A 22480-nucleotide genomic window follows, 5' to 3' on the forward strand; every position below is an offset into this window, starting at 1 on the left:
TCGGTATATATTCGATACATCGACACGATAAATACCACAACATATTCTTGTATGCCTATCGATACATGAGCACGGCCGATATTGGCAGCGTTAATTCAGTCGAAAAAAATTCATTGAGCGAGTCGGACGTGGTTTGAGTGCGAGCTTTTGTTTTGTGTACGTCTTTTAGCCGGCATTTTACGCGCGTTCTGTATTTACATTGTAAGTGACGCGCGCAACAGGACGTAAACAACGGTAAAATTTATTAAAAATAGACGCATGCATGCGTAATTTAATACGCACACACGACCACACACACTCGCACACATACACAGATGTAATTCGTGTGTGCGTGCTGTTTGTATTCTGTTTTTGTTTTTGTTTTCGTGCAATATTTCCAAGTGTACTATTCCTGTATGTGTGTGTGTATGTGTCTATACGTGCACTGACACTGTACAATTGTTCCAATTTGAATACCGAGCTCTGAAGGTAAACCAGCTGCTCGCTTAGCTGGTTTTCAGGTTCGACGTTTAGACGTTTTTTGTTTTTGATAAATAAAAAAAAAATTCAAAATAATTCAAGTGCAACCCTTTTGTTTGTTTCGCAATGACGTCATTGGCCAATGCCGATCATAAGCACGCGCGCTGCTCATTTACTTAACTATATATAGTATGTACGTATATGCCGTATATACATATGTATGCATTTATTTCATGAATCATCATCTTCTAATGCTGCGCCAAATCCCGCTTCGATCAACTCACGAACTCACAATTGGTTTGCTGATCAAGTTCAATGCTGGAGGCCATGACGTCAGCTGCTATTTCGAAGTGAAACTTTAGTCATGAGCTCATGCCAAAATTCTGGGCCCAGGTTAAAATATATGACTAAAGTTACAAGCATTGTTTCCGGCATATTAACAAACAATAACAGCAACAACAACAACAGCAACAACTACAACAAATATTTTCAACTACAACGATCGATTGTAAAGCACAGCCGTCGTTCTTATCAGCTGATAATGAGAAATTGCTCAAGGCACACGATAAGATAAGATACAAATATGTAGATACATAAACAGACACAAAGACACGCACACGCACACATACACATGCTGCAGTACGAAAAAGGTGCGCAATGTGCTCAAAGTTGTAGTTGTCCATTTATGGCACTTTTTATACCCTGTTCATTAAGTGCAAACGAGCTTTGCCAGTGTTGTGCAATACCCGGCTGTCTGTCGAGTGCTCTGGAGATTCAACCCAATTTGGCAAATCGATCCGCCCCCACAAATTGCAAAAATCGATATTTTCGAATGTCCCAATTTGCGAATCGCATCTTTCCGCTAACTGTGAACAGCGTACCGTCTTAAGACTTCAACAGCAACTTTTTCTTTTATTTTCTCTCTCTTTTTGTTCAATGACATTACAAAAAAAATGTTTAATTTTGTTGGTTTGAGCAATTTACAAGCTGTCCGTTTTTATTTGTATACATTTTAGAGCATAGCAGTGGATTTATTAAAGTACAAATTAGACGAGTTCCAGCAAAAAAAAAACAAAAAACAACTCAGTATAACCGGTTGCAAAAAAAAGATCAAAAACAACAACAATAATAAGCACAGCAGCAACAACAAACAAAAAGAACAACAACAATAAACAGCAACAGGTGAGTTGAACGTGGTTTTTTTTTTCTGAGGGTATGTGATCACGGAAAAGAAGGGAATGGCCCTGTACGGAGGGAGGGGGGGTCACCCACAATCAGTTAAGCTTTCACTTCAAGTAAAAGTAACAATTAATTATATCACTTATAATTATATGCCATAAGCGTTCAAATGCTGAGCGATTCGTTCGCTGTAAAAAAAAACGCGCGCGTTTTTAACATAAATTTTAAACGGTAAATCCAGCGCTCAACTACATACATATGTTTATATGTGTATGTGTATATATAAGTACTTCAAGGTGAGCTTATGCTGTTTATCAACAGCTTAATGCGACGCTGACAGATCGCATAGAAAACGCTAGCGTTTTTAAACGCGCACTTAGATTTAATCGACATTTTCTACGTAGTAATATCCAGAATATGAATAAATATAAATGTTTATTTCATTTAATTTTTTTTGTCGAATGCAAAACTATTAAAATGAATTTCCGCCTGTCTCTATTATTAAGCCCAGCAATTAATATGCATAAGTATGTGTGTACACATGTGTGTATATATGAATTTATGTGTACACAAATTTTGACCTGCATTTAAAATTCGAACGTTTTTGGAAAAACAACTAACAAATTTTATTTCATGGAGAGAACTACCGAAACGAGCTGCATGATCTCATTTTGCGTGCAATTTAAACAGAAACAGCCGCAAAAAAGCAACAAATTTTGCCACAAAAAATAAAAGAAAATAAAAAAAAAGATAAATCAAATTAAGCTTTGCTTGTTTAACACAATTTTTGATTAAGTAAATCCGTTGCAATGAAAAATTTTCAGCTGTTAAAATTCTGAGCAATTTACGATAATATATACGATAGTATATACGATAGTATATACGATAGTATATACGATAGTATATACGATATGTGCTTAAGTCAGATCAGTTGGATATAACTTTGCATATCTATACATTTGCAATATGATGGAGAACTTTTTTCTTTCCTACGAAGTTCTTACGAAATTATAAGGGAAATATGTATATAAATAGACTTTTATACAAGACTTTTACTAAGATATTTTGTCCAAATATTATGAAGAAATTATTTCGAAAAATTCTTTATTTAATTAACTCAACTAATAAGTATTAGGTAAAAAGCATTAAGTGATAAGTATTAGTCATAGGTATTATGCAAAAAGTATCAAGTAATAAGTATTAGTTATCAATTTTAAGTAAAGTGAAAACTCTACAAGTGAACAGCTTCTCTTGGGCGGACATCTGCAGCCGGACAAATTATGGCTATACTTTTTCGAGCTTAAAGAAGTATTTTCGTTAATTTTTAAGAACTTTAAGCAGAGAAAAGTATAGTAAAAAATCATTTCTAGATATACAACAAATTAAACAGAATTGATGAATTCTAATAAAAATTCTGTACAAGCGGGAAATATTGCAGATAAGGCCTCCAATGATTTAATGAGTCTGCAAATATATCATGCGTCTTAAAAGGCAACCCGAGTGTTAATAGAATCAGTGGAAATAGATAAAACCCGAATTGAATGCGAATCTGACAAGTTTGAATAGTTGGTTAGGCGAAAACAATGAAAGTGGAGAAGTTGAGCTAAACAGATTGATTTGACCAGAAAAAGCAGAAAGAAATGAACCAGAGATGAAAGCCAAGGAAAAAGAAAGTGATTGCAAATGTAAAACAACAAATAGATCTCTAATCTTATGTCCGTAATACAATCTGCCGGATATCTTAGTCAAATTGTTTTCAGTTTTCACAAGTTTTTACCTGATGATATAATCTTAAGCTAATTCTTATTAACTCGGTAACTTGGCAAGCGCCGCTTCAGATATGTTTCGAAATATTCCAGATCTTTTAAAGGGCTTAAAATTGGATTTGGGTTTTTCGAACAGGGCTGAAACCAAAGAAAAATATCGTTACGAACCGATTCTCTGCCTATAGGAAACATTTGTCAAATTTCTATTCCATTTCCTTGGACCCAGTTTTTGCTTTTCGCCTTGGTTTGCAGCTATTTTCAAAATTATATTGAAACTGTTTAATTTTAAAGTTAAATTTGAAAGCCCAGATAAATTTGAGAGTCAGATAAATGCATAGATTTTAGACTTGAGTCAGAGTCTTCCCCAAAAGTTTGTTTATTTTAAATTCAAGAAAAAAACTCTATAATGGCACGTCGAAGATTAAATACCCTTGCAGATATGTGGGGGGTATTGTGAAACTTGTAATTAAATATATTGGTGATATATTGGAAAACATGAAATGTTTCCATACAGAAATCATTTTAGGAATGATTTTTCCTATGGATCTATATGAGATTGATGTACTCGTATTAATATACCATATATACATATAAATCATAAATCCCATGCTCATAAGATTTGGCCCATATATGTTTAGCTTGGTAAAACAAGGTAAATGCCAAGTTTGATTTGGATAGCTTGGAGAATCTGAGAGAACTTAGTTTTCGACCGATCATTCCTGTATAATATAGTGCTCCGTTCCGGTGGGCAGACAGACAGATAGATATGACTACATCGACACGGCTATTGATGCTGTATAAGAATATATATGCTCTTTAAGGTCGATGGCGTCCAGAAGAAGCATAGAAAATATGCATTTAAGGTTCAGCTAGTAGTAAAAAATAAATTGGCATCCCGAGATGGCAGCGGTTCGGTTCAAGAACCTCCGTTTTTGTCATCTTTGTCTATGACAATTAACAAAAATCGGACTTATTTATACCTATATATAGTATATATTTTTTTTATATTTATTTTTATTTTTTAATTTTATATAATCTACATATATCTATTTTTTTAATATATTCGAATATACTTTCAAATCTGTCTAGAGATTTTATACCTGTATATTTTGTATGTACATCTGCATGATATTTATTTTTTTCGACACCTTTACACCAAATTTGAAATAAGTACTTTTTTTTGGGCCGTGTGCGGTTCATTCAACTTGGAAACGTTCGGCCAATTGCGTCGACTGTGCTTTAAAAATAATTTGAACTGTATATTTTTTTCCTTCTCTTTTTTTTTGCCTTATTTTCGCTGTTACTTTTCCTTCTTGTTTTTCTTTTTTTTGTTACAATTTTACATGTTGAGTGAGGAGACGGCGGAGAGGGATGCGTGTGCCGCAATTGCTGTAAATTGATATGGAATTATGTGCATATGTGTGTGATTGTGTGTGTGTGTGTGTGTGTGTGTGTGTGTGTGTGGTTGTGAGTCTAACCTCATTTGCGTGGCGACAATCAATTGCAATTTCAGATTAGCAGCCCGTCAGGCTGTGTAGGTCGGCGTCTGGAGCGCGAGGAACTGGAGCCGGGCGAAGAGGCGTCATCCGTTGAAAGTTGTTGGGCAAAAGTTTGAAATTCCTCAAGTAATTGCCATGGGAACTGTCTTAAAGATATGTGTTAACACATACAAAGTTGTGTGATTGACGGACTGACTGACTGATTGACAATCAGTGCACAGCTCAAACCGTAGGCGATAAAAAGTTATATTCTTCAATATGGTTACCCTTTGTGAGGTTAGAGGTTGGCAAGTTCCTTTCAGATATGTTAACACATATAAAAGTGAATGATTGACTGACTGACTGAATGATTGATTGACAATCAGTGCACAGTTACTTTCTTTAAGCTGGTTACCCTTTGTGAGGTGAGAGCATATTGAAGACAGGACTTTGGCAAGTTCCTTACAGATATGTTAAAACATATAAAAGTGTGTAATTGACTGACTGACTGACTAAATGATTGACAATCAATGCACAGCTCAAATCGTAGGAGCTAGAAAGTTACTTTCATCCAGGTTTTTACGCTTTGTGAGGTTAAAGCACGTTGTAGACAGGACTTTGGCAAGTTCCTGAACACATTTCAAAAATCCGTCAGTCAATCAGTTCAGACAGTTTTCTGTATATATCTAAAATATTCATGCGCTTTTCGAATTCATTTAGAGTGCATTTCTATGAGTTCTTATAATTCCCAAGTGGTTATAGCACCATCATAAATAGCAAATAAATTCGCAAAATACATTTGTTATGATCACTTCGCCTAGCCCAATTGTAGGCCTATATTCAAGTAATGTGCATCAATTCAATTTGCCGCCCCCGGCATCATTAAGTGGGTCACAATATGGCCCGTTGGCTGCGGCCACAACAAGAGCATGCAGAGTAAGATATATTGTATCCAGGCAAGAAGAATAATCCCTTATTAGCCCGGTGGGGTTGGTTTCCATGACTGTGCCGTGTGTGTGCCATTTGGCCCAGTTTGTTGTGGTCATAAAACTGTCGTGCCGACCATTTGCCAAGTCGTCTAACGTCTGATTTATGGATCAGACCCAGAAAACGCATCGCATGCATGAGAACCATCAGCAAAGTGCAGGCCGCTGGGCAGCCCGAAATGGTCAGGGGGGTCTGAATAGAGTTAATATTTGTCGGTTAAATTCAAGAACATTTTCTAGACACGAAAACGTGACGTTTTCCTAATACCCTATAGTGTCAACAATATATTTATTCTCTAGCCCAACATAATGCCATTTCCTGAAACAGCTGCTAATAAATATGTTAAAGAAGTCTATTTAACAGATTAGATTAGATGTTTTTCAAATGAATGAACTCATTTGTATTAGCTGTTGATATTACTCGACTCTACTGCCTCCTGGTGTTTTTCCCTTTCACCCATTTTTCACACGCGATGATGAATTCATCAGTAAATTTAAAATACAGAGCTTTGAGAACTTTAAACGACATTTAAACACGAGTTTTAGCTAGATATTTTCAAAAGAGTTTATAGCCAGTCCGTTGAAGAACATTTTCCACTCATCTTTCACACTTTTAGGTGGATTTCAAAATCTTGACCTTATTAACTATGAGCGTGACTTTACAGAGCATCTTTCCGTCGCCTACAGCTTATTTTCATAGTTTTTGAGTACACAGGCGCAGAGAGGGGGGGGGGCAATGTATTTAGGGGGCGGCTTCTTGCATTTGGCTTTCAAGTGAGGCCCACGCAAAGTGTGTCAAATTCCTACATAGGCTCCGCTGCTGGAATGGATGGGTAAATGGGTAAATAATTGCATTTGAAGCAATTTTATTGATCCGCTGCGTGGACTAATTGAGAGAACTCGGGCCATCTGTCCAGATGACGCATTCGCCAACAATTTTGTGATGAAATGCGCTTGCCCCAATAGAACTTGGAAGAAACAAAATGCAAACTATTACAGCAATCGCTGCTAACTATTGTCCAGAACATGGGGAACATTATTATGTTCTTTCGTCCATTATGATCATCAACATGATCTGTCGCCCACTCAACTCGGTTCGTGTCAAGTTTGTTTGGCTTTGCGCCTAAAATTTATAAATACAAAAAAATTTAAAAGAAAATACACAACAAAATTAAGAAAAATGCTGAACAAGTTCCATGTGCGCCGCATTTTAAACTCAATCGAGTCAATTTGGCGTGGCAAAAACACAGACAACAACAACGAAATAAAATGAATCTCAACGCATCGGAAACTAAAACTCGGAGGTGTCTGGCGTTAGAAAAATACGTATTAATACTGCCTGCCGCCTGGCTATCCAAACACTCATAAATATATTTTCGGCACATGGCTCAATTTGCGCAAGAGTTTATCGGGCGGATCTCTAGACAGGCTGTCGACTTGGCGGCCCAGATTCGCATCTTTAATATTTGACATACAGGAAATGAATAAGTGCTTCAAAAATTAAGATTTCGAAAATCAAATTTGAATACGAATACATTTGGATCTTCATAGACGCAGGGCTGGTAACTCTCCCATATAGAGATAGTGATGAAAGCCTGTAACAGTCGATAAAATGTTAGACATCTGCTATGTAACAGAAGGAATGTTAACAAGAGCATGCGATAACAGAGAAGAGTTAAATGCGAGTTGTGAATGAAACGAAGAGAAATGTTTAATTGTACCAATGAATAGAAACCAATCTATCAAGATTTAACATTAAGAAGATAACGTAGCTTCTGAATATCGATCTCTATATAGATATGATCCTTTTGTTTGGAATTGAGAATACGTAATGGTGCATTATATTAAGATTATTATTGAAAACAAATAGATCATGTTCGGGTTAGGAAAAAGCTGACTTCTACTTTTTATTCGCCTAGGTTTGCCTTTTTGATCGCCTTATTATCGACTCATCTGAACTCTATTGAATGTTGTATCGGATTATCGCCAGTTTATCGCTTAGGCGATATCAGAATGCGGATCTATAATGAAACTGCTTTCTGCCCAACTCGATCCGTTTTGATTCTAGCCCAGTTTACAGCCTTGTGCTCCATATTAGTGCACTCAACTAAATAATAACGGAGAGGCTACTCATTTGCAATTTAGAATTGCACTTTGCCTATAAAATAAATTATACCAGTTGATTAAAGTGCTCAGTTGACGATCCGTTTGTCCAGGGGCAAGGCCTTCAAAGGCGACCTTTGTTTCTGCCAAATTGCCCGTGAACTTTAACCACGACGAATCGCAATTGTGAATCGCTTTATATCGACATTCGAATGGTTGGGGGAGGGGAACGGGTGAGCGTGTGCACGTTAAATTTGCACATTTGAATACGGGGAGCACTTGGAGCATGTTTGCACGTTTGGTTAATTGAATCTATGTTCGAGTCGGCGCCACGTAGTGTGCGGCGATATGCTAATGAAAAGTTCGCCACCTCGAAATCTGGATCTGGATCTGGCCTGGCCTGGGCTGGCATTCAATTTCATTTAGCTGGCGACCCGCGCTATGCGCTTACTCATTCATGCTCCAGCAATAGACTCGGATTCAGAATCAGATTCGAGAATAAATAGCTGACCACATCAGACCCAGAGCCAGAGCCTGAATCAGTTGCGCAATATACCCAAATGGGCCCCCAAAAGATGACGACAGCGCCCCCAATTGAATTGAGGCTCAGTTCTTACTCATATTTTATCTATAAAACTCGTTCACATTGTGTTCTGGTTTTCTTGTTCGATATGTTTTGTTTTTGTTTTGTTTTCTTCTGTTCTTTTCGCATATTTTTTGCTGTTTTCTGTTTATCAGCCAAACGAGTTGTCAACGTGATAAAATGTATTGAGGATTTAACCTCGAAAAGCTGCGTCTAGAGTCGTTTCTGGAAAATCAGCTCAAGACTTGCTTTGATAGGCAACAAAATAAAAAACCTAACCGAATATTTTTGAAGGTTGTCAAGAGTCAAGAACGTTTTTCCATAAAATGCGACTATTTAGTTTATAGAAGGGCTTTTCTCTGAATTTATGTAGATCTAGCTACTAAAAAATTTCATTAGAATTTTCTTAATTAGGCCACAATTTTGAGCTCTTTAATTCCAGTTATTTTAAATTTATAAATAATAGGACAAGAGTTTGAATTTGGTTGCCTATTTAAAATTTGAAAATTGTTGCTGGATTTTAACTGATTTGTCTCTCGCTAAAAAATCTTCCTGCTCTTCAAAAGGCCTTTATATAATTTTATGACATAATATTGAAGCAAAGAAGTTGCAGATCTTTTCCGGAATCGAATAAGCTATAAATTAATTTATTATATTTAAAACAAGGCTATATTAATGTTGAGGAATTTAAATTTTATGTGCAGCTTACCAATTCTTAAAACTAGATTGCTTAGATCTGCTTTTGATACCTCGCGTTTTATATTATGTTTATATAATATACCAAAGATGGGTTATTCAGGCTGCTCGAACGAGGTCATGATCTGTCAGAGCCCAGAGATTGGAAATGTCAAAAAGCGTACAATTTCTTTATTGTTCATTTTTTGATTTTCAAAAGCACAAAATTGCTTTGCAAAAGCGTTTAATAAAAAATAAACAAAATAGAAATGTTCGTTATATATAATATAATTATTTTAAATGCAGTCCAATGCATTAAATGCTTCCGTTCTAATTTCGGACAGCTCTAATTAACGAGCGAACACTGTATCAAGTGTTGCGATATTTTTTCATTTCATGTGAAAAATATAAATACTTAAAAAAAAAAGAATTATTTTTATAAATATAATAATTCAATTATTTTGAAAAATATAATAATTCAATTATTTTGAAAAATATATATACAAACTTAATTATTTTTAAAAATATAACTACTTATAAATGTTTTTGAAAATATAACACTTTTAAAAGAAAAAATAAATCTAAATATGTTTGTATATATTGTAAATATTTAAGAAAAAATAAAAATGTAAATATAAATGTTATCAAAAATAGAAACATAAATATTTTTAAAAATAAAAAATATATATAAAATAAAAATATTTCTTCAAAATATATAACATTATTTATTTATTTATGAAAATGTTTACAGAAAATGTAGAGAGCAGCTACCTTAACAACACAAAAGTTGACTGCTTAGTTAATCTTGAGACAAATGAATCAAAATATTCCCATGCTTTTTTTTGTATTTGAAATAATAGAACAATAAGAAATGTTGTTGTTGTTGTTTGTCAAGAGTAAAGTCAACTAATTGCCGCATAATTTCAGTTAATTTGTTTAGTGTAATTAGCCAAGGCGAGGCGAACGTGACACGAACTTTAATTTTCAGCCGATTTGTGGCCATAAATGAACAAGCTCTATATAGTTAAACCTATATTTTATATACATATATATATAGGGAGAGAGACAGAGCTGTGTGTGCACATTGTAATCGCAGTTTTTGCTGGGGACAACAAATGAGTCATGTTTGCCTAGGTGACGGGGGCGGGGACTGCGACAAAGGGGGCGGTGAGCGCGATTGAACGTTTTATGGGTAATTAACAGACGTTGTTGTTGCAGGCATGCAAACAAAGCAGCCGATAAGAGCAGCGCCCCTTGTGGCACAGTCAGATGCGGGGCAGATCACGTCGTCCGGAGCATATAGTGTGGGTGGTCAGCTATGGCTGACTTTGTCCGCCTCTGCCTCCCGTCTCCGGCCACCCATTCCTGATCCAACTACAAAGTTCCAACAAACGTTCCCCACCATCTGGCTGGCTGATTGAGCAAGTGTGGCAAGCGTTGCGGCCTCTTTTTTGTTTGCTTGCCACATCTAAATCTGTGTACCTACATATTTATATTGTGTATATATATATGTATACACTGGCGGGTATTACCCGGCTTTGTTCGCGACAAGTTTTTGACTTTCCTGTTCCATTAATTTCCCGCCCTTGTGACATTTAAATCTACCTTGAAGCACATGTTTCAAATTGTAACTTTATTCTTTTATAATGTAGAGTCTCGGGAATGAGCTTGAACCCATGACCCATTCATTTCCCATTCAGAATATGTGGATTTTCTAAAACTTAACAAAGTTCTTTCAAAAACAGTTTTGGGTCGATCGAATGATAAACAACAAAAGTTTCAGGCAACCAATTTCCTCCAATTTTGCACAGTTGCGGGTAGAATTTTCCAAAATTCCGTGCGTTGATCACCCACAAGTCAGTCTGGATTAACATATACTTATATATATAAAGATAGATATATTCATGTTTACATATTTATTATTTTTTGTTGTGGCGTCTTCTTGTTGCAAGGCAATTCAGAGAAACTTATTTATTTTTTTAGCTGCCTTTTTTTATTTGCTTAATTCATTTTACTCTGAAATAGAATTTGTTCGCCGAATACTTGAAGTTAATTTGTTTGTTTATAAACATTTTCGGCTGCTTTTGAACTCGCTCGTTAAATCCTCTAGTGGTTTTTTACTTGAATTTTGCAAAGGCCGTTCCCAAACACTTTATGCATACAGTACACAAATAAATACGTATGTACATTAAATAGTTTAGATATGCATATAGCTATTTTATATAATTTTTTTTTTATGTATTTGAACTCAAAAACAGCGGTTCGTTTGCATATTCATTATCGGCGATAAGAAAATTTCACGAAATTTCGGTTTTGCTGTTCGTGCGAAACCCCAAAAAAGAAAATGCTTTTGGTTTGAAATGTGTTTAGCTTTATATTTTTAAGTATTTTCCTCAAGTAAGCTTTTATATAAATAAATCCAACTTATTGCTAAGCTAACCTGTCGATTAAATAAAAGTAGTGCTAAAAAATGCATAAATTAGAATAATACATAAAGTTAGCCTAGTAATTAAAGTTATCGCTCGCACTTTAATACCTATCGATTATCTAAATCGATAATATAACTAAATTTCTAGGGGAAGTTATCGATTATGATAGAAGAATCAAGTTTCGCAAAATGTTATCGCCAGCTTTCGAACTTTCATCCACCTAGTTATCGATAGCGATAATTTATCGATCCCCCCCATCCCTCTCTCCGCTCATTTTGAATCACAGTCAACCAAGAGGCTGCCTCTATTAACCCGAACAGCCAAGCACTGTTTCAGCTATGTTCATTCAAAGTCCTCAGTTTTCCAAACGTGGTAGAAATTGAACGATTCGTCTTTCGTCTCGGCCTTAGCTCTGGGCCAGATCGGCGCCCACAAGCAACAGGAAACCGCAACTAATAGGCGTCGAGAGATGTTTTCAGTCGTGCGGTTTTGGCTTCAGTTTTGACTCTGGCTGTGACTTTGGCCTCCATCGCCCACTCGGGCAGCCCGCAGCGAAATGTTTTGCAAATAGTCACCTTACCGCTTTCATGGGGGCCTGTTGTGTGGGCAACGGGCGTGGCACTCGGCCGACCGACCACACAAATATATATATGTATGTACACACAGTCTGACGTCAGTATACCCTTTATTTGTGTGTGTCTTGAATGCAAACATAAGTACTATGTCTGATAAAATAGTTTGTTTAATTCAATTTAAAATTTTCGATTTCATATTGCTTTGCCTTGTCTGGAAAGTTGCTTGAACCAATTGAGAATTATAAGTGCAAAACTCTGGCTGCTTTGGCTGTGCGCTCTTCTTGCATCGAACTGCGTGGGGTATGGCAAACTTTTACAGGGTATGGCAAACGGAAATGTAACTGCCTCCGCTCGCCAACCCCCCTTTGTCCAGTAATGAAATGTAATGGGTCGCCGGTTAGACAACACGTCACAATGCGCTCACCCATAACTCCTTCTACCATGGCGGGCGAAGGGGGGGGGGGGGAGGAGGGACAGAAACAACATAACCCTCGTCGCCCCTCCACTCCAGCCCCTGCCCTATATATAATGTTAACGTTACGCTTCGCCAAGCACTTGGCATTGGAATTTCAATTTCATTTCGAAAGACGTCGACAACGCCTCATAAGATCGGCGTACTATATGCATATCTTACGGAATGTTTGCTTTTACCTTAAATGCTTTAGTTTTTCTTTTTGCTGCTGCTGCTTCTTCTTCTTCTTCTTCTTATATTGATTGCAAAAGTCGCAAACGGATGTGAAGAAATGCACTCGCATTTTGGGGTGGGTTGGCGAGATGCTTGACTAGGGTATCCGAGGGCTGGGCACGGCTCGTGGGCTTGGGCTTGGGCTTGGGCTTGTGCTTGTGCTCTGGGCTTTGGATTGCCCCTTTGCCAGTGTCTGCCAAACTGTACGCACAGTTTTTTTTAATTGAAATTGCAGACGGCAAATAATTTCCGGCCATGAAATTCGAGTGCACCCTTTTCCTTTTTTGTTTTTGCTTTTTTGTTGTTTTTGACGATGGCATCACATCAGCAGCTGCGCCAGGGGAGATGCTCTTTAATCTAATTAAGTGGGTTGGGCCTCTGCCGAGCTAACGAACGAGCGATAATGATGACAATGACAACGATGTAGATGATGATGATGATGACAAAATGCAGATTATATCCCATGAGTCCCGTGGGTTACGACCGTAGGAACTTGATGATACAATTTCGCCACATACACATTTACAAACCGTCTATATAATTGTAAATGACGCTTAATTAAAGACTGAAATATGTCAAAAATTGTTTCGTTTTCAACCGATTGTTCCTATGGAAGTCATATAACTGCGATTTGTTACGGGATTGCAACTATGTTAGGAGATTTGGTCATGATCTGACCGATTTTTCCTATAGAGCTATATGCTAAATAATAAATAATGACAAAGAAAACCTCCTTACAAAGATTTTCATACGATAACTCCATTTTCGAACGATTTTTTCAATGGCAGCAACATGATATACCGGTCCGATCCGGCCGATTTCGACATATGTACTCCCTGCAACAAAAAGTTGGATCAATGCAAAGTTTCGTTTCGACAACTCAAAAACTGCATTGTCCGAGTTAACTTTTGCGCTCAATATTAAAAAAAAATACACGTATTTTTGGTATCGCCCCACTATACGATTCTCATAAATTTATGTAAGAACTACAAGTCTTCATGCTTTGCATGTAAGTATTATGCAAGTTCATGTATGTGAGTGTGGATGTGTGTGTGGGTGAGTGCGTGTGTGTATGCAAGTGTGTGAGCTTGTGTGGGTGTGTATGGAAATATATATGGGCATGTTAGTGTGTATGCCTATGTATATATGGGTGTATCTATGTGTGTATACATGTATGTATGTGCTCATGTTTGTGCATATACATTTGCATGTATGTAGCTCTGTGTGCATATATATTTATGTGCAAATAAATATATGCTTAAATGCATTTAAGTATGTATGTACATATGTACATATGCATATATATATAAATGTATGTACATATGTTTGTATGTGACATATACTTGTATGTACATAAGTATGTGTGTATGTTTGAGCTCTTACACCAACCAGTAAGTTAATTTTCGCTGCGCTCTAAACTTTAATAAAACGTATTTTTAAATCTCGCTTTACTCTGCGATTCTCATAAATTCAAGTAAGCCCTAAAGATTTTCAGGCGTTGATTATAAGTGCTGTGTTAACAGTTCTGTCGGAAGTCTAATTACCTTCATTTTTGTGTGTATGCATATATATATATATATATGTGTGTGTGTGTGTGTGTGTGTATGTATATGTGGGTGTATAAATGTATATATATATATAAATATGAATAGTGTATTATTGGCATCTATGTATATAGGTACATTCACACATACAGAAATACATAAAAATGTTCAACAATCAATTCATCATTGCAAACCTATAAACACGCTTATATATATATATATATATACATGTATATCAATATGTAAAAGAGTATTCTCTTTTGACAAATGTCCACATAATTAAATATTATATTGCTTAACAGTTTGTTGACTGAGATCTGATAAATACATATACATACATACATACATACATGACATGGGGATCAAGGGTATTTAGGTGTTCTTTCTGGCTTGGAATTCTGAATTAGTGTGGACTCCAAGTTGCGACTGCTTTGTTTTCGCTTTTGGTTCATTCGCCTTTGGCTTCCTGGCTGACTTTGCTGTCCCTTTCAGGACCCTGCAACTGACTTTTGTTTACTTGCCTTATGCAAATTTCTGTTGGCACGCGCCCCAAGCAAGCCAACCCCCTCGCTGAGGGCAGCTTGTGCCCGCGTCCGTGCTAACGGGTTCAAAAAACTTTTGGTGACATTTGGCCGGAAAGCGGGACGGGCTCTGCCTTTAATTGCTTGCATGCCGTTTGAGGGTGGCGACTTCCCTTGGGAAGAGGGGGTGGTGGGAGGGGTGGCGTATGGGTGGTGGTATTTAGTCTTGTGCTCAGCTATGCACTTGGCGTAACAATATTCTTATTGATTTTCTTGGCTTCTGTTTTGTGTTTATGTTGTGTTTTGGCAAAAAGCAAGTCACTGGGTCGCCTGCCAGGTGGTTGTTGAAGGCGGCGGCGGTGGTGGTGGTGGTGGTTGTGGTGGCTGCAGCAGCTGGAGGAAGAGTAGCGTGCAGCAGGAGGAGGAAGAGTAGGAGGAGTTTGCAGCAGAAGGATGGAGGAGTAGGAGGATGAGGTTGCACAAGGAGGAGAAGGAGAAGGTGGAAGATGAGGAGTAGGAGGTGGCAGGCGCCACCGGCAGAGGGCACGAAATTTATGACACCAATTATTTATGAATACGAAATTTGTTTGGCGCGTTGCCAAAGCGCGCGCACGACAGACGCCCAAATAGACAGACAGACAGAGAGACAGAGAAGAAACCGGGCTGAAATCGGATATGGAAATGTGAAATACAAATGCGAAGACACGAATATATGTATACTGAAGCTAGGCCATGTCATCTAAAAATACACAAAAACTTACTTGTACTTTCGTACCTTCATTACAGACAACACGCCGGGCTCTCAAGGCCGCCCGAAAAAAGTGGAAGCCCCCAATAAGAATAACAAGAGTTATCGCTAGGCGCATCGGGAAATATGTCAGGGCGCAGAAGTCAGACACAGATGGCGCCACCGCCGCCGCCGCCCAAGCCGAACAAGTCTCAGCCAAATGGCAATGGCGCCCTGCCGAATGGCACCGCCAACAGCAACAACAACAACAACAATTATAACAACAGTTACAACAGCAATAAAAGTGTCGCAGTGGCAGCGGCAGGCGATTGGAGTCAGCGGCAGAGCCAGAGCCAGAGCCTAGACCAAAATCAGAGCACGGCGACTCCTCAGAACAGCAACGCCGTCCGCAGGAGTCAGACGCCGCCGCGCACAGAGCAGGTCGTGATGACGCCACGTGGCAAAACGGCCAACAGCACCGTTATACTCATCGAACGGAAGCTCGTCGATGAGATCAACGATCGTGTCCATGTCGCTGGCGGGGATCATACGGGCATTATCATCAACAAGGACACCGTCGCCGGCCAGAAGAGCGCCAGCAAAGCGGCCGCCCTCTCGCTCGAGTTTCGGGTATTCCTTGTCAGCGCCAATACGGGCAAACATTCGCAGGAGTCGCGCACGCTGAGATTCTGGTTTCGGGATTGGCTGACAAACGATGAGAAACAGGCGCACATTGCCCAGGACTTTTTCAAGGAGCTTGTCAGTCCACAGGACTTTCCCAGAGGTAAACATACTAGAGATCAATCTATAGCTATATCTATCTAACACAAACTCGCTTCAGTTGTGCGTCTAATTAAGTTTCTACATACTTTCTAGAACTTTTTCATTAGAGATAGAAGCGATATATCCATAAAGAGAAGGAATATATGTATAAGCTCTAAGCTGGCTCGAGGTCCGAGAATTATTAACAAACAAAAATGAAAAACAATTTGGTTTTTGATAAACAATATTCTCCAAATACTCATAAATTTTGTTTACCTATTTAAAAGTTTGTGAAATTCAACTACAACTTCTTTTTACAAATTGAGCTCTTAGTTTTCACTAATTTTTTTACTACAATTTTCTCATTACCTTAATGATTTTGTTTGTTTGTCATTTTATCTAAACCAAGAAAATTTGAAATAATAAAGTGATATCGGTGGGTCCTTTAATGGGTTTTTTTAAAGACATTTTTTGTTTATAATAAAATAGAATATTTAAATTTATTTTCTTCTATGCCTGCCCAAATATCCGATTTCAAACAATTCTATAGTTTGAAAACTTAATTTTCATGTTCAAAACTGACTTTTCAAGCTTATTCCAAGCTTGTAGGAAATTCCATAAAAAATGATAATTGCCATATTGATTTTGGCAACGTTTCCATTTTTCAAATATTTAATAAGCTGGCTTAAACTCCGGGCTTCATTTATTATCGAAAGATATTTTCCATTTATTTTGTAATTTTAAAACTTAAAAAACAATAGTAAAGTTGTAAGTTTATTCAAATTTGGTGCTATTTGATGATAAAATGAGTATTTAGAAAACTATAAAAAAAGAGATATGCTCATCTTTCTAGAATTCAATTAAAATTTGTTCATTCAAGTCGAATGGAAATTAATGCGAAGAATTACGCGCTGCACGAAAAATTTTAATTAGGTCATAAAACTAAAGCGAGCAGCAATTGGATGATATCTATGTGTGTGTGTGTATACGTAAGCTGATCGCATGTACATATTGCAGATTATGTTGGGTTTATCAAGAAGATAATGAAGCTGTTGCAGCATGGCTACTCCGAGATACAGTCCATAGAGATCGAGCTGCGCATTTTGGAGGAGACATCGGCGCCTCCGTCACGTCCACGTAAGTTAACTTTGCAGCAAATTCTCCTCTTACTTTTCTTTTGTTTTTGGCTCTCTCTCTTTCCCTCTCTCTCTCTTTCACTTTATTCGCCTGTGTGTATATTTTCTCTCTCTCTATCTTGATCTGACATCTGGTGTCTTTGATATACATATATATACATATACATATATGTGTGTGTATATGTATTCGGGGCATTTGGCGTGTGCGCAGCGCGCGATGGCTACATCATCTACTGCTACGGGGACTGCAATCGCAAGTTCGAGGAGGCGCTGCTGGCGCAGAAGAAAACAGGTGATGGCGACAATCTGATGAAGGCCATTTGGCTGGACATGTACACTGAACAGCTGAGCGCTCGCCGCAAGTGATCCGCTGCTGCTGCGGCTGCTTTAAATGCCAACTAATCCTCGCCAGGCAGCCAGCCCCAAACCCATCCGGGCGGCCAGCTTGAAAAGCAAAAGCGAAACCAAAAGCATAACAAAAAAAAAAAAACAAAGCTAAATAACAAAACAACTGTTTTTTTTTTGTTCATTGCCTTGTCGAGCGTTTTCTTCTTGTGGCTGTTTTCTTTTGTTTTGTTGTTCTGTTTATCGTTTGTTTTCCTGTTTCCTGTTCGTTCGTTCGTTCGTTCGTTCGTTTTACTAATGCACGCACTTTGTCTATGGAATTAAAATAGAATAACAAAACGCACTGAGTTTTTGTACAAAATATATAAACAATACTAAAAAAATAAATTCTTTAATAACAATTAATGAGCCTAGTTGCTATCAAACTGTAGACAACTGACTCTCCAACTGTTGTGTAGCATTGACTGCAGCTATTCCCCGCTTGCTGTTGTTTCACACTAGCCTTCAAACTGTTTTGGGCACATTGCCCTTAGATGCCGCTCAAACTGTTGCTTACCAGTGGCATTCAAACTGGAAGTGTTTTGTATATTCAGCTATTCCCCGCTTGCTGTTGTTTCACACTTGCCTTAAAGCTGTCTCGGGTACATTGCCCCCAGCTGCTCCCCAAACTTTTGCTTGCCAGTGGCTTTCAAACTGTTTTGCACTGTTCAGCGGGTGCATTGCCTTCAATGCTGGGGCAGCATACTGCCACGCCCACTCATGCCCGTTCATAGACACCGTGAGTAGGAACTTAAGTGTCCAATTTGTCTGGTGCCTACAATTAAGTTAATGCTGCTAAAGAGTTTAAACGCAGCCAACACCGTGTGCTAACCCTTGCCTTAACCACGCCCATTGTAAATGTAGCATCTGTCGCCTGCCAGCCGCCCCTCAACAAAATGTAATCATTAACGCCACTCGAGAGACTCAAGTAAAAGTATTTAAAAAAAAAACCTTGTATCCTCTTCTCTCTCTCTTCCTCTCGCTGGGCGCCAACAGTTTCCCTGGAGGAATCACAATTTGAATCTCCACCGTTGACACAGGAGAAGGTGCTTGAACTCATTGAGCAGGCTTATCCGAATCCCGTTTCGCCCGAGGATTTGGCCAAGTAAGTACCTCTAAATCCATTTTAGCAAAACATGCCTAACCCATCTCCCTCTCTCTCTCTCGCTCGATAGGGACTATGGCTGGAGCGAACAGGATGTGCTGTTGGTCATCCAATCGCTACAGGAGCGCGGCCTCATCAAGTCGATGGAGTACAATGCCTACACGCGCATCCATCACGAGGATAAGGAGATTAAGGTGGTCAAGCAGATGCCGACGATAGCCTCGAATAAGCAGCCCACGATTGCCATAATAACGGCGCAGTATTGTGAGAAGCTGGCCGTGGACGCCATGTTGGAGAATAAGGAGACATTTGTCCGCTATACCACAGTCGGTAGGTGGCGCCACAGGCAAAAATGCTTAGTGCTCGCAACGGAATGCGTTAACTCTCTCTTTTTTCTCTCTCATCTCTCCCCCTCTCGTTCTCTTTACCGTTGCTCTCTTGTACTCTAACTGTTACGGTTTACCAAACATTCACATGATCAAAAAAAAAAAAAAACGAATGCTGAATGCATTTGCATATTGTTTGCTTGCCCCTCTCCTTCCGCCCACAACCGGTACCGCAAAATTATTAATCAATTAATTAATTACTTCTCGAACGCAAAATCAATATATATATGTACAAATATATATAACAGATTCCGATCCCAATCTAACGAACTCACTCAGAAAATCAAAAAAGAAACGCAGATTTGGTAAGCACCCCGTCGCCTTCAATTTACATAGCCATATAAAATTAATGTTATCTGTGTCCAGGGTCAAGTTCACATCAATTTCTGAAAGTCAATTTGCCACCAATTTAAAAGGTCTCTATATATGTGTCCAGATATTAATAAGGTAAAAACCTAATGTAAAAGTGAGCTCTGTTTTAGGCATTTAACAGGGCGCTGTTAAGTAAATTACAGCGATGTTATCCAGAACTGTTAATTGCATTTTGGTTTACATAGGTTTGGGTATAGGCTTATGCAGGACATTTACATTATTTTATTTATTATTCAGTATTTAAGGTATTTAATATATTGCAATTCTGCTAAAGCATCTTAACTTTCAGAGATCTTAAAAACACTTTCAAAATAAAAGCTTACGCAAAAGAGAAGAGAAACTTAATATGGAACATAATAGACAATAATTGCGATTAAAAAACTTTGATATATATAACTATAATGTATAATCTATAAGTACGTAATATCTATAAAGTTTAATCGAGCTCTTTCCGGAACGGTGCAAAAACATTTGCGAATTATTTGTGAACTTGACCTTGTGCTTTATTATTGTTGATGTTGCGTCAGCGTTGCTTATTGTTTATTATTATAATTGTTGTGGTTGTTGTTGTTGTTAACTTTAAGGTGTTTTGGTTTATCATCAGTTGTAAGACTGCGGGCCAATGGGTTAAACATTAACTTTTTACTCTAGCTGCAAAGCTATCATTGCTGATTGTTTTCGTCACGCACATGAGCCACAACAAACACACAGTCCATAGCCTAAGGGACAGTCACAGATGCCACAGCACAAACCACTTCATTCACACCCACACACACACATTCACACGAACACACACACACACACACACACACAGAAACGTGTACATAGTTGCCCACATGCTGTATCCATGCCTGTAAAGCCAGCACAGCTAATTATTTTGTTGTTGTTTCTATATTCCGTTACCATTGTGGATCTGCACCACAGGCGAATCGAATGTGTATACCCTGGGCAATATTGGAGCACATCGGATAGTGAGCACAAAGCTGCCGTCGGTGGGCAGCACGCGGGAGGCGATGACGGCGACGGGCAATACGACAACCAGATTGCTGGGCACATTCCAAAAGGTTGACTATGTTTTCATTGTGGGCGTGGCTGGCGGCGTGCCGCACTACACGGACTACAAGAAGCACGTGCGACTGGGCGACGTGGTCATCTCGTATGTGGACAAGCAGCGTGCGCTGATCAACAGGTGCGTCCAATTCAATACCCAAAAAGGCAGCCAAATCTAATTTCTCTAATCGTTTATCATTCGTAATATGTGCAGCAAGGAGAAGCCCTACGTGTATGTGTACAAGAGCGGCGAAGATGTTAAAACATATTTCCCTGTCAACGATTCGCTGCAGCAGATTGCGGAGAGCCTGCAGGCGAACATGGAGCTAAAACGCCCATGGGAAACATATCTGGGCGATGCACAGCAATCACTCGCCCAAAAGACGGAAAGCGACTTTGGAAGGCCGGACGCCAAAACGGATAAACTATTCATGAACATTGGCAACAATGAGGTCATCGAGGTGGCCCATCCAATTGCGGCAGATGAGATTAACGGCGTGACGCGGCTGCGCCTGCACCTGGGACCCATTGGCTCTGGCAGAGATTTGGTGCGAAACGACGATCTGCGCACCCAGTTTGCCCGTAAATTCGGACTGCTCGCCACCGATGTGGAGATGAGCAGTGTGCTGGACAGCATCATCGGCAACTGCCGGGAGAGCTTCATTCTGGTCAAGGGCATCTCCGACTACAAGGATGGCATGTCGACGCGCAAATGGCAGAACTATGCCTCGCTCTCAGCGGCTGCAGTGGTCAAGTCCGTCATCTGTGGCATGGATGCGCCAACAAATGTTTAAGGCTCGGCCTGCATACATCTAGCACTCAATGCATTAAGCTATGATTTTACACTTTCAAATAATTTTTTTTTTTTTTATTGTTTAAATTCCTGCAATGTATTTATCAAACGTTTTATTTTGTTCTCTGTGCGTTATTAACCAAAATCGGACCCCGGTTATTAGCTGGCGGCCCCTCAAAGTAGACCAAAATGTATGCGTTTTCCTAATACCTTATACATGCATATGTAAAAGTAATATGTATTGAATAATTTCTTGTTATTTATTTGTTATGCTTTTGTACTACATACATATACATAAATAATAATATGCATATATATATCATATACATTTATACAAAATGTATGACACAGGCACATAACGTATATACCAAAATATATTTTTATTTATGTATATACATACATATATATATTAAAATTAATAAATACTGCAATTTAATGTTGCAACCGTAAGCCACGAGTTTGATCTGTATGCGATCTGATCTCTTTAGCCCGTTTTCAAATGTTCACTGCGCGAAAGAAAATGCATTTTAAAACTAATGAGTTTCCATATAAATTGATGCATTGCACTTAGCAATCTTTATAATAACGTTGTGAACAGAGCTCCACGAGAACTGGCTCGGTCTGGAGATTCTAACTTTAAATTTGCCGCGCAAATGAAATCTACTTAATATAAAACAGTCTGGCCCGCTGTCATCATAGCGTTGCCACTGTTGCTCGCATATTCTCATTTCGATACATCGCTTACTTTTATAGCGATGCATGTGTTGCATACATATAGTACT

The 22480-nt window shown here is 38.4% G+C and overlaps 1 protein-coding gene across 4 annotated transcripts; it reads left to right on the forward strand.

The window, feature by feature from the left end:
* Positions 1-91: 91 nt before the first annotated feature.
* Positions 92-22024, forward strand: LOC135427497 (uncharacterized). Of its 4 annotated transcripts, XM_064681021.1 has the most exons (10): positions 92-234; positions 1476-1641; positions 15770-16494; positions 17490-17609; positions 17820-17900; positions 18989-19097; positions 19168-19427; positions 19732-19788; positions 20780-21044; positions 21120-22024. In XM_064681021.1, the coding sequence occupies exons 3-10, from the start codon at positions 15858-15860 to the stop codon at positions 21697-21699; spliced, it is 2109 nt and encodes a 702-aa protein (XP_064537091.1). In that variant the 5' UTR covers positions 92-234; positions 1476-1641; positions 15770-15857; the 3' UTR covers positions 21700-22024. The 4 variants fall into 4 exon arrangements, with proteins under 4 accessions (XP_064537091.1, XP_064537092.1, XP_064537093.1 ...); XM_064681022.1 differs by lacking the exon at positions 19732-19788 and having other exon boundaries at positions 93-234; XM_064681023.1 differs by lacking the exon at positions 17820-17900 and having other exon boundaries at positions 93-234.
* Positions 22025-22480: the final 456 nt, after the last annotated feature.

The sequence above is a fragment of the Drosophila montana genome, unplaced genomic scaffold (assembly GCF_035044405.1).
Source record: "Drosophila montana isolate Dmon_TW-CO22-7 unplaced genomic scaffold, ASM3504440v1 contig_2178_1, whole genome shotgun sequence".
Lineage (NCBI taxonomy): Eukaryota > Metazoa > Arthropoda > Insecta > Diptera > Drosophilidae > Drosophila > Drosophila montana.